The 17,839-nt window shown below is 43.2% G+C and overlaps 1 protein-coding gene across 1 annotated transcript in view; it reads left to right on the top strand.

Annotated features, from left to right (window-relative positions):
• The window catches only part of WLS (Wnt ligand secretion mediator), a 72,394-nt gene that overhangs the window by 41,543 nt on the left and 13,012 nt on the right, over positions 1–17,839 (top strand). Inside the window, exons 3-10 of the mRNA XM_006277412.4 lie at positions 2,444–2,568; positions 5,607–5,768; positions 8,570–8,706; positions 9,024–9,192; positions 11,572–11,669; positions 13,673–13,736; positions 15,408–15,551; positions 16,841–16,924. Coding sequence (XP_006277474.1) covers positions 2,444–2,568; positions 5,607–5,768; positions 8,570–8,706; positions 9,024–9,192; positions 11,572–11,669; positions 13,673–13,736; positions 15,408–15,551; positions 16,841–16,924 — 983 coding nt within the window. The remainder of the gene's footprint in view (positions 1–2,443; positions 2,569–5,606; positions 5,769–8,569; positions 8,707–9,023; positions 9,193–11,571; positions 11,670–13,672; positions 13,737–15,407; positions 15,552–16,840; positions 16,925–17,839) is intronic.

Raw genomic sequence — 17,839 nt, 5'->3', positions numbered from 1 at the left:
GTTGTGGAAGTTCTAGTAGACCTACAACATGATCTAACTAGGAAAAGTATAACTGGGTGGAATAGTTCATGCAACTGGAATATTGATGTGGAGGGTATAGTCTGTTCAGGAAGGACAGGCAAGGGAAAAATGAGATCTTGACATGTATATTAAAGATAAATACACTTATTCTGAGATACGGAATAGTATGGGAGATGAACATAAGACCCTTTTGTGTTAAGGAAAAGGGGAAAATATCAGAGGTGATGTTATGATGGATGTTTGATGTCTATTATAGATCACCACACAGGAAAGAATCACACTTTTTAACACTACTGAAACATCCAAAGTGCAGGCCCTTGGGAGCTTTAGTTACCCTGATATCTGCTGAGAAAGGGAACAAAATCAAGAAGGCTAAGACACAAATTGAAATGCAGGTAGCAATGGGTATAAAAGACAACAAAACAATAGTGTTAGAAACTAGAAAGGGACCTATATTTTCACTGTGTTTTCAACTGAACGATATTGGGGGGGAAGAAGATAGACTATGCAGAGATGGCTGAAATGTTAAATGCCTTTTGCTTCAGCCTTCACAGAAAGGACAACTGTCACATGAAAAGTACTGTTAGCAGCAAAGATGAGGAAGAGGCAGATACTCAGCCTAGAGAAGAGAAGGAACAGATTTGGAAATTATTTGCTCGCAAATCACTACCAACCCACTTCCCCCAGGCTGCAGCCCCCCAGTGTGTGGAACATGGGGGGAGAGGGGGGTGCACCAAGTAGTCCCTTGCTTATGTGTTGCTGCTTGCCAGACCCCCAAAGCTCTTACTACTCGCTATGGTTTGCATGCCCAGGGAATGCCATCTCAGCAAATCTGATTTGTCTAATTTAATCTCTGACTATATACCCTGGCAATCTCCAGAAAAATGCAGTGTGAAATAGTTGCCATTTACTAGTTGCAGACATATTCAGAATAGGATGAGGTGAATATCTGGACATGGTCTTTGGAGAACATTAAAACTACATATGACTATGCTGGAACCCCAGGCCATCATACGGGTGTCTGTCACAACCCTCCTGGTTCTGTGATGCTTGGTATTACAGTAGTGAGCTGGTGGCAGGTCTAAAACTGAATAAAGGCATTACTCCATGTTGCCCCTCTACTGAACCTGTAGGAGGGAGAAGTTCTAAATTTCGTTAATCTTCACAAGTATGAGCTGCCAAAGGACATCCCTATTCTTCATTTGGATAGTCAAATTGGTAGTCAGGGGTATAAAAGCTCCCTTCTTACTAGTATGCAATACATATAGTTAGGTATGTCCATAAAGTTAAAACTAGGCAAAACTGGAATAACTAACACTGCTCACCAGCAGTTCTAAAAAAAACAAAACAAAAAAAACCTCTCAAAGTCTGATTGCAGTCAGTCTGCATGGGATTAGCATTATGTATGCAAGACTTCACAAAGGATGTACTCCAGACTTTTTTTTAAAAAACTTTATCCAGCAAGGCCCATATAGCCTGTGCTGTTTTATGATCAATAATTTGCAGGCTATCTTGTCTAGTACTAATTAGTAGTAGTCCAAGGAACCACTTTGTCTTTGAAGTCAGAGGAGTTTAATTGGGGCTGATGAAGAAATGATTTTTCTTCCTATGAATTACTTTGATTTTTTTCATTTTAATTGGAAAAAAAATCTCATTAACATTTTTTCTCATATTCAGCAATGGACACTTGTGGAAAAACTTGTCAAAGCCATTTTGTAATGTTTGGCCAGTTCTTAATTCTGCTGTATGACATGCTTAGGAACCAGGAGAGCTGGGGGGGGGACATCAGGTGTAAGCTTGTGTACCAACTCACAAAGCTTCCACCGGTGACATGATTTCAGTCCTTCTCTGTGTGATATTTTGTGTTTTTGGTGGTGTCTGCCAAGTCGATAAGTGTTGACTAGATTCTGGTTCCTTTATCAAAATTAGGACTACGGGAGTAGCCTTTTTCAAGGCTTCTATTCATTCACTCTAGCTATTCTATACTTAAAACTACTACTAATTTCTTGAGGAGAATTCCTCTCAGGTCCTAGTCTTGATCCCCTGTGGCAATATCTGACTAATGTGGCTCTAAGTTGTTACATAAACCTTGATTTACTTAGCTACCCGGAGCCTTAATACAGGATGCTGGGCATATGTATGTGCCTTACAGCCCACATTCAGGTAGCAATCATACAAAAGGAAACTAAGTACACCAATGAAGGTTTGGCATCTTTGACTTCTACAACTCTGCTGGAAAGCAGGTTAATGTCTCAAGTAGGATCTTTCTGACATATGAGTTTGAATGCAGGGATTTCTATCACCATAGGTACATCAGCATCTTTTCTTCCAGTGGCTTTAAATATTTAGATTCTGCTCCAACTGTCTGATGCTCCTTTCTAGTTCTTTCATAACAAGTTTGACTGTTTCTTTACTTTTGCAGAAGATAATGCAGAGATTACGCTTGATGTGTCCTTGGCATATCGTGATGACATGTCTAGTGAATGGAAAGAAATGGCACATGCGATAGAGACACGAAAACTAAAATGCGCCTTTCATTCTCCAAAAGTAAGTTCTGGTGGTCCCTGCAAGGTTTTTTGTTTGAACTATCCAGCTGCACCCTCAAAACGGCAATCAGATTTCTCACAGTCTGTCTAATTTCTAACCCAGCTGCAGGAGTTTAGCATAACTGAATATTTTGCACCCAAAGCTGCATGTTGCTGCTCTGAAAATGTGGCCTTTATCTTTTTCATGCCTCTGTAAATAGTCAGGGGTGGGAGAGAACCCAACCTCTGTCACATGCATGTTAACTCATCAGTGGCTATGGCACTCGGAAATGCTTGAAAGGGGGTTACAGGAGTTTAAGTAAACAAATTATTTTAGTAACATATTCAAGCTACTTAAGTTTAGGAGTGGGGAGCAGAAATAGGTATAAAAAGCATAGAAAGGAACATCTAATTTGAGCCACTGCCTTTATTTTAGTGACACTTACTGTAACAACAGTAACTTTTTTTTAGTGACAGTTAGTTCTTTATAGCTCCACTTAAGTCCCACTTATTTACAATATTGCTGTTAATGATTGATGTGGTTTTAAACCGGAGGAATGCATAATTTTGAGGGTTATTTATAATTCTGAATCAATTAAGGAGGATCATTTCTAGCTATTGTATGTTTTTAGTCTGTGCCTTGCTATCTTGTTTCAAAGTCAACTTTAGTATTATAGTTGAATACAAAGTAACACCCTCACTTTCTGTTGCCTGTTGTGTATGCAGTAAATAAGTATGAGGTGCAGAAGGGAATGCTGCCAATAAATGGGACATTAAAAGCTCCAAACAAAGGCATGTGTCTGAGGGGCTTTTTCATTTGTTTTGATTTTAAATAGATCTATCTTAAGGCAGAGGTTTTCAACCTTCTTTGGTCAAGGTACCCCCAGCAGCTGGTCAAAATGGGGAGTCCCCCGGCAGCCGGTCAATGAGCGCGTGGGGTGGGGTGTCCCTTAGTGGCTGCTTGACAAGCAGGATGATCCCCCCACGTGCTGCACAGCTGCAAAATCTGAAGTGCCAGCGGCTTCTCCACGTCGCTGCCGCATACCCCTTGGAGCCTTCCAAAATACCCCCAGGGGTACACGTACCCCTGGTTGAAAACCCCTGCTCTAAGGGGTGGAAATTAGGATCCCAAGCCATCAGTTGAACAGAGACAACAATTTTAAATATAAAAAGATGGTGCAGATTTACTTTAAAAAATTATTTAATCTTCTGGGAGGGTAAAGGAGGTTGTGGACAAAAAAGAAAAACAAAATTGTTAATAAAGTTTGTGTGAAATGAGAGATGTGCCACTACTCTACTTATTGTGAGTTGGACTCGGTTGTTGAAGGGGGTACCTGAAGTTCAGTACAGGTAGTAGCAAAGAAAGGAAGAGAACGAAATAACTGTACTATTTTGTAATCTTAATATTTGGAAGATAATTGACTGCAGTCCTTGTGCCTGCTCTTGGAGTCTGAGATGTCCAATTTCACTTTGAGTAGCTTGTATTAGTGAAATGAGACTTGCCCAGAGACTAGGTGTAGAGGAGGAAGAGGGGGACAAAAGCCTTCAGAGACCCTGCAAAGAAAAACAAGGGTGAAGAAATTCTTTTTGGAATTAAGCACTGATGAAGCTGTAGGAGAAAAGAATCTGGAAAGGACTGAGTTATGAAAATCATGATGGGATAACATTTGAAAAGGAGCCTGGCTGACTATATTGAAGGAGTAGGAAGGGAAAGGGGCAGAAAATGGCTTTGAGTTGAGCTAGGAAGAGATTGAAGGCTTTGAGACTTCAAGGGAGGGAAGTGTTAGAAGCCAGTTTGGAAGTAGCCTAAAAAGGAACTGGAGTAGAGGACTTTGCACTGTCTACTATTCCTGTGTGCGGTAGATGAAGTTAGAGAGGGGTCAAATATGGATTTGATTTGATTTTAAGATGGGCTAGACTAAAGCATGTCTGTATTGTGAGGAGAGGGAGACAGCCGAAGGAGGTTACGGGTGAGTGGTGTGCATGTGTGGATATTTCTGGGCTCTATTTAGCTCCTGTTTTTAAATTGTTCTCTTGCATCTATAAGGAGAAGTAATGTGAAGTTAAGGTAACCAGTTTAGTCAAGCGAGTGCTAGTTAACTGCAGATCTGTTCATAGATTTGTTGCTGGTCATTTGACATAATGATAAATTGATTATAGATCTGTTAACCATCTCTTCTTAACATCTGATATTTGGCTGTTGGATGCTGTGCAAGTTTTATTGCGTTGTTTTTGGTTTGTTTGTTTTTAATCTCTTAAGTGCTTAATGGCATCAATATCGATTACAGATTTTAAGTCTAGGGATCAAAGCAATTTGTCTTAATAGCTGTGTTTGCTGCCTGTATTTATTTTGCAAGGCTTGCTGATTTTGTTTTGAATGACTTGCCTTTATGTCTGAAGTGTATTGTACGTGACTTATGCTGTAAAACACTGGCACAGTGGAATAACTTTTAAAAATGAATGTCTAAATATATTTGATTGGATAATTCTGACTTGCTCCATGAAGCAGCCTAAATAATTTAATGGTGCCTATATTACTAATTAATGGGCAGCGATTTGGCACCAAGAAGACTGGAGAGAGCTGGAGTTGCTCAACTGGATTTGTCTTTTTGAAAACTCATCAAGTGCCAGACCAAGAAGATCTTTATGGTGGTGAAATAAAGATCTAAATTGCCATATGCAACATGGCAGTAACCATAAAGTTCTAGATGGCAATTAATTAAAATTATGACAATATTAAAAGCTCTGATTCAGTTGCTGGAAAAGCAAATTATGTCCATTTGCTAAGAAACAAGTCTCATGCTCTTATCACCTCTAAAATTTAAAATTCACTAAAATGGTTGAACAACACCTTGTAGACTTAACAAAATGGCTAGTAGATATTAAGATGGCCAATACTGACTTTCTAGCCTTTGAGTAACAGTCAAGATGAAGCATATACCTTATTTGTCTAAGTTGAGATCCCTCAATTTAACTCACTAAAGTTTTTTAAAATGACCACAAAATCCCAGCAAATGAACAAAGCTGACCCCGGTGTTTTCATTGTGCCATTTCATTAAGACGCCAGAATCTGAAGGCCGTTACTACGACTGTGATTTGCTCCCTTTCATGGAGATTGGAAGCGTGGCTCACAAATTCTACCTCATCAATATTCGACTCCCTGTGAATGAAAGGAAGAAAATTAATTTAGGAATTGGAGAAATAAAGGATATTCGTTTGGTGGTAAGTCTGCATATGTCTCCTTTCTAGATCTGCTTTGGTATTCTTCTCTTCCTTTAAACTGTTGCTGTGTTTGCCATACTCTTTACAGTGATGTATGCTTGAAGGTATGTGTTTGAATCTAGCTATTGGCCTCGTTGGCCTAATTGTTTTGCTCTGGTATAAGTAGCTTGTGAGTGTATCAATCTTTTCCCCATTTCCTTTAGGTCTATTCAAAACCACAACAAACCTTCTATTTCCCAGTAAATGCATGACGGTTTATTTTCTAAGTCCATAAACTTGTATAACACCCCTGATTTACCCTGAAACAGCCCCCACCCTGCTTTTTTTTTTTTTTTTTTCCAATAGATCTTTTTCTTTGGTTACTCATTAGTAATAATCCTTCCTCACCCCTTTTGATTAACAGACTCTCCCCACTGCTGTTAATGTTCAGCTGTTGACCACCAGAAGCAAGCAATTCTATTCTACTCAACTTGCTCACCTTTTTTAGCTTCCTGAAGTCTTCCTTTAGTTTCAGGTTTAATTCTGCTGGAGAATATGCCTCCCTACACAAAGGAAAAAGAGAAATAATGAGGGAGAATAGGAGAATAGGAATAAGACTTAAAGGGGAAATATATAAACTCATGTCACCTTTCTGTAATGGATAATCCTACCAGTGATAAATCCTTTTGTGCGTGCCTTGATGCAGTATTAAATGATCGTAGATACATAGAGGAGTAGGGCTGGAAGGGGCCTCCAGAGATCATTTAGTCCTGCCCCCTGCCAGTGGCAGGATCATACCTATTCAAATTATCTCATACAAACAAACCGTTATCTAAACTCTACATAAGACTGTTGTCAACCCTAACACAACACAGACCTAACACCCTAACCTGTCACAAGTAAAGCAGGGGAATCATGACGGCCAATGTCCTGCTTCTGTGAAATGTTGTCGATATATGTTCAAGACATCCCAGGTAGAGGGCCCTCTTCCGTTACAGAGGAAGGCAAATCCCCTACAGTCTGTACCTATCTGACCATGGGGTAAAATTCCTGATGATGTATGGAAAGGTGCTGAGTACTGTACTGCCAAGATTTTAATGCTCTAGAGCAGGGGTCTTCAACGTTTTTTAACAAGTGTACCTCTTCTTTCTCAAAGTTCCAGTTCATGTACCGCTGTATATTTTTTCTTGTTTTTAAGGGGAGGTAGGAGGGCAGCTCGAGGCCCCCGTGATGAGGGAGGGAATGGGGTTGGGACTGGCCAGCCCAGGCAGAGCACGGGACAGAGCTGCGAGCGGCTCATCTGGGGAGCACAGGAAGGGGGTACAGCTCACACCGGAGCATACAGCCGGGGAAGTGTGTCCCTAGATCTGTGCAGGGTGAGGGCGGGCTGGCCCAGCTGTGGGAGATGCTTCGCATCCCATGGACGAGCTGCTCATGACTCTGTCCCATGTTCTGCCCTGGCTGTGCAGTGCCTGCCCCAGCCGCACTCTCTCCCTCACCGCGGGGCCTCAATTGAGGCTACTAGCAGGTCATCTAGGGGGTGCAGGGAGAGGAGGGGCAGTTCCCACCACTGCATACACCCTGGGATGGCAGAGTGGAGCGGGGTGGGGATGGGACATGTGCCCTTGGATCTGCATGCGGGGCAAGCTGGGGCCAGCACCAGGTTCCTCCCGGTGGGGGCTTAGCCGGGCTGGCCTGTGCTTGGAGTGGGCAGTGGTGGCACTGGAGAGGGCTGTGGTGGGGAGGGAGGTGAATTTCTGGAGTGGTTGCATGCCCTCTCATAGCCCCCGCTCCCAGCACCGCTGCCGCCTGCCCCAAGCATAGCGCAGCCCAGCCCCCACCAGGAAGAGCCTGGTGCAGCCCTGGCCCTAGCCTGCCTGCACCCTGAGTGCAGATCAGGGGGCACATGCCCCCCATGTCCTCCTGGGTGCATATAGCTGTGGAAGCTGGCCCCCCGACCAGCTCAGTCCAATGCCCCGTCCCAGCTGGGAAGCCCCAGCTCCACTCCCTCCCCCACCACTGGGACCTCGATCTGTCCTCCCACCCCCCAGTGCCTCTTCCCTCACAACACACTTACCAGCCAGACCTGGCTGCTGTCCTGGCCACCTGTATGCTACACTGCAGCTGCACACGTGCACACGGTATTTATTGGCCACATTAGGTCTACGTATCCACTAGGACCTTTTTAAGTACCCCTGGGGTATACGTACCCCTGGTTGATGACCACTGTTCTAGAGCTAATTGCTCAGACATATTGTGCTGTCTGGAGACTGGATAGTTCTGAAGAGCTAATCAATGTGCCTGTTAGCTCTCTTGGTTGTTACCGCAGTTAGCTTCATTTTATGTTCCTATCCTTTCCCACTTCGTATCTAATATTAAGCTGACCTATTTCCAGATAAAGCTTTAATAAATTAATCTTGATGTCAAATGAGTGGCAATTTTATACTGATCTAAATTATGTATACCTAGAATATGTCCATAAAACACCCTGCTAGATGAATCTGGTTTAATAATAATGAGGAACTGGTGAAAGAAGTGTTGTCTACACCATCCCCCCTTCCCCCCCCCATTGCTACAGCATTGCTTAGACTAATTAGCAGGACACTAAACAAATAGCTGTTAACACTTCTCCCTCCCTTCTCCCACTTTGATAAGCAGATCAGAAATGTATTTTACAAGCAATACTTGCTGTAAAATGCTAAAAGCTATAATCTGGAGCATTATAACTTCCCTGTGGGATAATGCAAAACTGATCCTGATTGCAAGGAAGGGGTTTAAATACCTTGGACCTTTTACATTTGAATTTGTTTTTCCTTTTTTAGGGTATCCATCAAAATGGAGGTTTCACAAAGGTGTGGTTTGCCATGAAAACCTTCCTCACGCCCAGCATCTTAATTATCATGATCTGGTATTGGAGGCGGATCAAAATGATGACGCGTGCTCCTGTCTTGCTGGAAAAGTGAGTAGAGGAAAATCTTTAATCCACAGAGTTGAGCTCAGATAGAGTTTCTTATGCAAAACTTGAGTCAACTGGCTGTAAGCTAAACGCTGCTTTTGAAGATGGATACATATAGTTACCACTTACTAGTGTCACCATGAGCACGGAAATGGTACTGGGCTAAAGGTGGCAAACTCCTTCCCCTCTCCATGAATTCCAAATGCTACCTGTCATCACCATCAGCTTCACTTTCTTCATCAAGTTTCTGAGCTTCACTGGCTTAGTCTTTATCCTTTCTTGAAATTGAAATGGACTTTGTTTTGTTTCTCTTTCTCCAGGGTTATATTTGCTCTTGGGATCTCCATGACGTTCATAAACATCCCAGTAGAATGGTTTTCCATTGGATTTGACTGGACTTGGATGTTGCTCTTTGGAGATATTCGACAAGGAATCTTCTATGCCATGCTTCTGTCATTTTGGATCATCTTTTGTGGAGAGCATATGATGGTAGGTGTGGCAGTTATTTCCTGTCCTTCAGAAATCTTTTAGTTCTTTGTAATGCATAGGAAGGGATGTCAAGGAGTACTAAATGGGCTTTCAGATTGGTTTAGATGTATAAAACACTGCTACATTTTTAGCTAGAAATAATCAGTATGTTGTGGGATCTGAGTGAGTTACCATAGATAGTGCAGGTTTCTTGGTGGATAATTGCACAATAGCAGCTGAGTTAGGTACATGTTTTTCACTGTGTATTGGTTGGTCTTTGAATCAGAAAATTTGGGGTTAGAAGGGGCCTCATGAGGTCATCTAGTCCAACCCCTTGCTTAAAGCAGGACTACCCCTAACTAGATCATCCCACTCAAGGCTTTGTCTAGCCAGGTCTTAACCTCCAAGTATGGAGATTCCACCATCTCTCCGGGTAACCCATTCCAGTGTTTTACTACCCTTCTAATGAGAACATTCTTCCTAATATCTAACCTCAACTTCTCTTGGTCCAACTTGAGACCATTGCTCCTTGTTCTGTCATCTGCCACCACTGAGAACACTATAGCTGAGGGGTTCCCAAAGTTTTTATGCCGTGGCCTGGCAAATCTCAGTCACAGCCAACCGTGGCCAGAATTTCCAGCCGGTAGACAAGTAAGGGTGCCCTCACCCCCTGGGAGGCAGTGTGGGCCAAACCCTGTAGAGAAGGAGTTACAGCCTCTCCGCCTGACTCTAGGGAGCCATGGTTTGCCTGTCCACAGCCACTTCCGGTCTGGCAGCCAACCCGCTGTGGCCTAGCTCCGGGCCACGGCCCAGGGATTGAGAACCCCTGCTCTAGCTCCATCCTTTACGGGACCACCCTTCAGGTAGTTTTCATAGATTCATAGATGTTAGGGCTCGAAGGGACTTCGGAAGATCAAGTCCAGCCCCCTGCCCCATGGGCAGGAAGTCAGTAGGGATCATAGGATCCCAGCAAGATAAACGTCCAAATTTCTCTTGAAGGCGTTCAAAGTAGGTGTTTGAACCACCTCTAGCAGCAGTCTATTCCAAACCCTGGGAGCTCGGACAGTAAAAAAGTTCTTCCTTATGTCTAGCCTGAAACAGTCATGGAGGAGTTTGTGACCGTTCAACGTTGTCATCCCATAATTGAAGGTTGCTATTAAAGTGCCCCTTACTCAGTCTTCTATTCTCCAAACTAAATAAACCTAGTTATCTCAGCCTCTCCTCAGAAGTCATGTGCCCCAGCCCCCTAGCCATTTTTGTCCTCTGCTGCACTCCCTCTAATTTGTCCACATCCTTTCTGGTGTGCAGGGGGCCAAAAATGGACACGGTATTCCAGATGCGGCTTCAATGGTGCTGAATAGAGGGGGTCTAATTACTTCCCTTGATCTGCTGGCAAAGCTCCTACTAATGCAGCCTAGTACGCTGTTTGCCTTCTTAGCAACAAGGGCACACTTGATTCATATTGAGCTTTATTGTCCACTGTCAATACACCCCCAAGTCCTTTTCTGCAGAGCTGCTGCTTAGCCAGTCAATCCTCGGCCTGTACCAGTGCAACGTGGCATTGCACAACTGTGGTATTGCACATCAACGCACAATTAAGGAATAGGTGCAACAGCATATATTTAAGTAGAACTCCTTGTTCACTTTCCACTGAGGAAGATACTGTTTAATTTCTGTGAGTGGGAATAAACTCGGGGCCTAAAAGGGGAGATATTATTTGCCAGTGATTGCTCTTCAGGAGTTGCCTTTGCAACTTTTACATTATCTGCTACTTTCCCTTCCACCTCAGATCTCACTAACCTTAGAAATATGGGTTAAGGAGAAGGACTCGAGGCAGTTCAGGCAGGAAAGGCACTTCTGTACCTAGATGGGGGCAGTGAGGCTTTCCTTGTATGAGTGCACTTGAGCATCTCCCAGTGGATATGGCAGTACAGGAGACCCTCGCCATTCGTGGGGGATACATTCTCGAGATCCCCATGAATGGTGAAATCCGTGAATAAGGCACTGCGTTCATGAACGCCGTCTGCGTTCATGAACGCAGCGCCCCTGGCAGCCGGGGCGGAGGGGTGCATGGTTGTGCTGGTGGCGGTGGGAGTCCGGTGGCAGCAAGTGTGGAGCTCCCGAGGAGCTCCTGTAGTGTATTTAAGATGCAGGTTCGGCATTCGCAAATATTTGGAACGGTGAATGTCAAACCAGTGAATAGCAAGGGTTTCCTGTACTTCAGCTTGACACCAAAGGGCACTGAATCACAAGAGGGATTATAGAGAGATGACTTTCAAAACAGCTTTTGATAAGGAACCTCTTCTTCCTTTGGTATTCTCTGCGGCAGTCTTAGTGATGCAGCAGTCAGATAGTATCCATCTTTCATAAATTAACCTTTCTCCATTTTTGTTTGAGTAGGATCAAAATGAGCGGAATCGTCTCTCTGGGTACTGGAAACAGGTTGGACCCATAGCTGTTGGTTCCTTCTGCCTTTTCATCTTTGACATGTGTGAGAGGTAATGAAGATGCTTTCTTTCTTTTGTGCTGATGAGGTTGCACTCTAACGTGCTGTGCTATGCTGTGCTTAAAGTAAAAAGTACATAGGCCACGAACAGGTGTTACATTTGTGTCAAAAGAAAAATCTTACTCCCAGCACAGAAAGAGAGCATGCAGCCATTCAGGGGATTTTTGAGGGAAAAAATACTGGCTTTTCCACAAGGAAGTCAAATCCGATACCTGCCTGGAAGATCTCCCTCCTCTCAGTCTAACTTGAGCAGTTGTACATGTCTTTTAAGTGCTCAGGATACCCAGTATCGCTCCTCCTATCATTGGCAGGAGTAGGGAATGTTCTCCTGTGGTGCAAACCCTCCCAAACCTCCGGGAGGGTTGCTGCTAAGATGAAATGCCACCCCCCCAGTCTTTCTGCCACAAGAGATCATCACCCTCCCCACCCCAAACTGCTAATTAGCTGATTTGCAGGAGGGTGTGGGGCGCTCTTCCAGGGCTGTATGTAGTAGCTACAACTTTTCAGCAGCTGCCAGTAGTTGACAACCCATCTCTTTCCCGGCAGGCTGTCGATCAGTGGGCTCCAATAAGGGCAGGGGTGGCTCAGAGAGCAGCCCTGTCGTGGCCCCCGGGCTGGAGACCTACATACTCTGCTTCCAGGCTATTTTTTGCCAGGAAGAATTTTAATTTCAGAGAAAGTCTCCAAGCTGGACATGAATTCCTGTCTGAGGCCTTAGACACAGGTGACCTCTACCCTGGAGTCACTTTTTAAATAGCTTTGAGGTCATAAGGACTATAATAGAATTTAACATTTCAGTATCACGTGCCTTTCCTGATGCCCATATATAAACTCGGCCTCCACCATCCTCTTTTCTGTGTCAGAAGGGAGTGGCTTTGCTGGACAGTTAAGTCATTACAGGCAACCCCTGCTTAGCGCTCTTAATTGGTTCCTGAAAAAACTAGCATCAAGTGAAATGAGCGTTAAGCAAAACCGAAAGTTTTTGATGACCCAAGATGGAGACCATGAGCATTATAACAAAACTCACTGAGCGCTAGGTAGAATCAGATATCAATTTAAAATGAGTGTTATATCGAAATAGCGTAAAGTGGGGGTTGCCTGTATTTCACTTTTAACCCAATTTTCTCTAAGCACAAAATTCAGTTTCTGAGATGAACCCAGTTTAACTCCCCACTTCCAACTCAGAATGCATTACTTCACACTTGACTTTATGAGAAAATGACTGAAATTGAGGGTAAAAGATAAGATAAAGGGTGTGTTTGCCTGCCTAGCAGCATAGGTGTAAGTTAATAAAGTATAGTAATGTTATGACAAGACAGCAAAATCTCCTGACTCGCAGTTCAAAGGGTGTACATTCAGAAAGCTTCCTCGGAAATCATCCTAGGATGGAAAGGCCCTGGAAATAGTCCTTCTCTTTCTTTTGATGAAGCTTTTATCCAGTTTACCCATTGTGAGCTACTAGGCTTGAGAGACAATGCCATCCCTTTCTTTCTGTTGCAGTATTGCTTGCTTATGTTACCTTATACTAGAATGTCACCTTCTCTTTCTGCCTTATATGGATAGGGTGGACATATAATATTCATCCCCACTTCCAGCAAGTAGGTTTCCAAATTACCATGAATCTTAAGTAAACATGATGTGAAAGGGAGCTTTAGGTACCATGCATTACATAGCAGTTAAAAGTTATTTGAACAAACTAGACACAGTCCATCCCACAATGCGGCAGCTGCTCAGACTTTTTGGTTGACCTTGTTAAGAGTTAACAGAGACAGACTTCATTGATATTGAGGTATTAGAACAGCTTTTGTGTGTCCACTAAAAAGCAAGGTAAACTGTAAAGTTTTCCTGATCTCTTCCATATACACACACCCACATCACAGAACATCATCACAAGCTTCCAAACTACAAAGTAAAATCCGTAAAACTGCATATTTTATTGCATGTGTTGGCTTTTGGATGTTACCTTTGATTGCTTTTAAATTATCTTGTTTCTAGAGGGGTACAGCTGAAAAATCCATTCTACAGTATCTGGACAACAGATGTTGGCACGGAGCTGGCTGTATCCTTCCATCTGTTTCTGAGGAGTATCGCTCACTTAAGACTGGGAAAGACATTTTAATAACTAAAACTTAAAAAAATGGTTTTCCCAAGTACTCTCTGAACTGCTGAAAAGCCAGTTCAGTTTGAAACACCTGAAAAGCAGTAAATCGGTTCTAAATTACTTTAATGTTAGTGGAGGATCTGAATATTCTTTGGATCAGCAGTTCTGTGGCTTTCTAGGAGGATGCTTATTAGTACAGCAGGAAGATTTCAGGGCAAAGATGAATTCAAAGATTGGTCTCAAGAGAAGGGAAATAATTAAACGACTGATTCTCAACCTTTTTAGACTTGAGGCACCCCTCCACACCTTTTCAACATTTTTCAGCACCCCATTGGAAAAAAAAAGAAGTGAATGTTATGAACGTTATACTGTAAACAGAATTGCATTGCTAATTATTAATTCATTACTGATTAAATCCTTCTAATCATATGCCACTGCCATGGTAGCCAGGTGGAACTGTGCTGTGCTGTGCTGTGCACCTCCCACGGAGTCAGATTGGGAAGTGTCTGTAGCAGGAGTGTGTGCTCTTGCTCAGTCCTTCCTGGTCTGACCCTATGTGGTGTCTCCCAGAAAGAAGGATGTGGGAGACATGGTACTATCCCGAGCACCTCTCACTGTACACGGGACAGTTCTACCTGGTGGCCGTGGCATTTGTTTCCAGGATTCATTTGGAGTCTAACTGAGGAGAAACCATAGCAGTGTTACATTATCCAGGCAGCTGCTCCCTGCTTCTTGGCACAAGCCAGGCCAGGAAGAGCAAAAGCAGAAGTGGTGTGCCTGCTTCATAATGTAATACTTCTGCTGCAGCTCCTTGGTTTGGCTCCACGTGCCTTTTGAAAACCAGGGCACATGGGACAATTCCACGCTGTAGGAGCACAAAGCCCCTGACAGGCTCTCACAGATCCCCTGTTGAGAACCACTGAGTTAAATTATTAGCCTGAGCTACGAGGTATCAGGAATCTGGAAAACAGCACATCAGGCGTCGAGATATGGGTGTTATTACAGAGCAATCCTGAAGAAAATGCAGTTCTCTGCACCCTTTATGGTTTCCCCTCCTGCTCTGAAAACCCTTCCTGTCCTGGCAGGTTTTTCTTGGGAGCAAGTCGTTTCACTGCTGATTCTTGAGAACTTGTTCCTAAAGCATTTATAAGAATTGCTTTTTGAAATCACTTGGTCATGTTGGAAGTGCTTTCAACTGCCATTAATTTTTATTACCAGGCTGAGACAAGCTAATGTGATTAGTTCTGCTTCCCCTGCATCTCAGTCCTTGTGCAGAGTCCTTCCTAAGATGGCATTTTGTTTGGTGATTACTTCCCTGGATCTCAGTCAAGCCCCATGTCTTTGTAGCAGTGGAGCAGAAGTGACAATTCCAGCTTAGCCTTTTTAGCCTGCAGGAGTTTTAATATTTTATCCCTCATTAATATTATGTCAAGTGCTTGGGAACAACAGAGCATCATTCCTGGCACTGGGGACTGGGAAGCAAACACTGTCACTCAGGTGGAAGCTTTAATTTGAAAATTGTTTAATATGCTAGAAGCCTGAATTAGAATAATTGTGCTTGAAAAACATATTGTGTTCTTCAATCTCCCACTCTGTCCAGGAACAGTTTCCTTTAACTTTACCACTCAGATGGCATTTATTATAGTTGCAGGAATCTGCCTTTGCCTCTACTTTCTGTTCTTGTGTTTCATGGTCTTTCAAGTATTCAGAAACATCAGTGGGAAACAGTCCAGTCTCCCAGCAATGAGCAAGGCTCGCAGACTTCATTATGAGGTTAGAAACCACTATTTGGATAAATGGTGTGTATTATATTTGTGTTCAGTATGCTGATTTCTCATTTTTACTAATAAGGTATCTGCAAAATAATGTATTGGCTTTTCTTTTCCCTTACATTTTTAAAGACTTTCTATTTTGCTAGTGGTCTTATGCTGTCAAAGCCATCCTAACTTTTTTGTTGTTGTTCTTTTGTGAATTGGTATCCATTCCACCCTGATCTCTGTCTCCATCTTGCAGCCTGGATGCTAGATGGCTCTCGCAGATAGAACAAAAATGTTCTGCCCAGGTTGGAGATGTCCTTGCCATAGTCAGAAAGATTCAAATAGGTGTACACACCAGGGGAAGAATGGAGCAGGTTCTTGCCTTGGTTCTGGGCAAGAAATATTACCTCTGTGAGGTGTTCTGTTCCAGAGAGAGCAGAGGGACTTTTCTGTTGAGGCTTAAATCAGGTTAAACATGACCCATGAGCCACATGGCGCTGCTCTATCAGGCATGCCAAGCTGCTGGTGGGCTGTGAAATTTAGTGGCATGGCTAGTGGTGGGCATAGCCTGCCACAATGTGGATCCTGGGGCCCCAGTGGTTGTGCCGCTTGGTGGCAGGGGGCCAGCATAGCCCCACTTGCCTTGCTGCTACTTGGCCCACTGCTGCTTGCACTGCCTTCACCTCAGCAGTGACCTACGGCAATGAGCTTTCTCCTGCTTTCTTTGAAAATGGCTTTCTTGGTCGTAAGTACATCAGCAAGGCCAATGGGAGAAATCCAAGCACTTGTGGTACAGCTGGATATCCCCCATTTCTCCCTGCCTCTACACGCACTACCTTTTATCCAGAAAAAGTATTTTGGAGGACTCATCCCAAGGTTGTTGTGAATTTATGCTAAGGGAAGCAGATTAACTTGCTGCTTAGCTCTCCTGAACCTTCATTCCTCACATGGAGAGACTGCTGTATTCTGTGAATGTGAAGAGAGCACAGACTATTATTCTCACAGAGGAAAGATATTCAAAAAGTGCCCTTGGCTGTCAGTATTAGTAACTCAGAGGTCCCTGGGCACATAGATAATGGCCCAAAGGTATCAATGTCCATATATTTGGGGTCTGCTGGGGTCACAACTGAAGTTCTTTAAAAAGTAAAAATATTAGTTGTATCAGTGCAAGATAGGAGTGGGCTGGGGTGGAGATTGGTTGTGGGTTTTCTGGTTTGGGGCTTTTTTTTTTTTATTTTGGCCATTTTCAAAAATGTAGTTGCGTGGATTTTGTTCCTGTGACCAAGGCCACTTCTCTTTAAATAGGGGCTGATTTTTAGGTTTAAGTTTCTGATGCTCATCACTTTGGCTTGTGCAGCAATGACAGTCATCTTCTTCATTGTCAGTCAGGTGAGTGTACTTTCAGATTCCTAGCTTGCCTGGCAGTGTGGTTATCCTAATTTTGAGAGAACAGGCATGCATTTTAGGCAGGGCTGGCAGCCTCTTAAGGTTGCCCTGGCCTGCATTTCCCATTATGAGAACCTGTTTTTAATTGTTTACAACTTGGAGGCTAAACTTTTTCATGCCTGCCTGGGATGAATATTTTTGGATAACTTCAGCTAAAATGATTTGAGAAGAGGTACAGCTTTTGTCTTCACTTTAAAAACTAATGGTGGGGGGGTGGAGAAGGAGGAAAATAAGGTTACCTGGTAACTCTAGTTAGTGGGTTCCCCTTTCCCCACCCCACCCCATCGGACAATGTAAGATGTAAATAAGGACTAAGAATGCATGTGGGATATAGAGTACAGGCAGCATTAACACGAGCTTTTAAAAAAATGTCATGTGCTTGACTTTTGTAGCCATAATGATTTTAACCTAGTTTGTGTTCATGCAATGTGCACGCATGCCTTTGTTCTCCAAGCTGGGATATAACCAACGTGTGTATAATTTACGTTATATAGATTAATCACTTTAAAAATAGTTATTGTGCCGTGCCCATTACATAGCCTGACACACCAGTAAAACATTTTGGCTTCTTGGTTTCCCAGAGTATTTGTATGAGAATAACTCCACTTGCTCTGACTGATTCTTAGTCTTTCAAAATGACAGGTCCTGTGTTAAGATCGCTATCTGCCTTTACATAGGTAGCAAGCCCAAATGTATATGTGCACTGAAGACTTTGGTTACAATGGGTGCATTCTTGCAAACTCCAAATGAGTCCAGTTATTTTGATGCTTGTGAGCTGTTCTAACGAGTCGCATGTAGAGAAGTATCCTCCAACATACTGCACTGATTACATTACATGAAAAGTCCTGAAAGAGAACA

This window comes from Alligator mississippiensis, chromosome 5, assembly GCF_030867095.1.
Source record: "Alligator mississippiensis isolate rAllMis1 chromosome 5, rAllMis1, whole genome shotgun sequence".
Classification (NCBI taxonomy): Eukaryota; Metazoa; Chordata; order Crocodylia; family Alligatoridae; genus Alligator; species Alligator mississippiensis.
The sequence above is the reverse complement of the archived record's forward strand: the minus strand, read 5'-3'. Positions and strand labels throughout refer to the sequence as shown.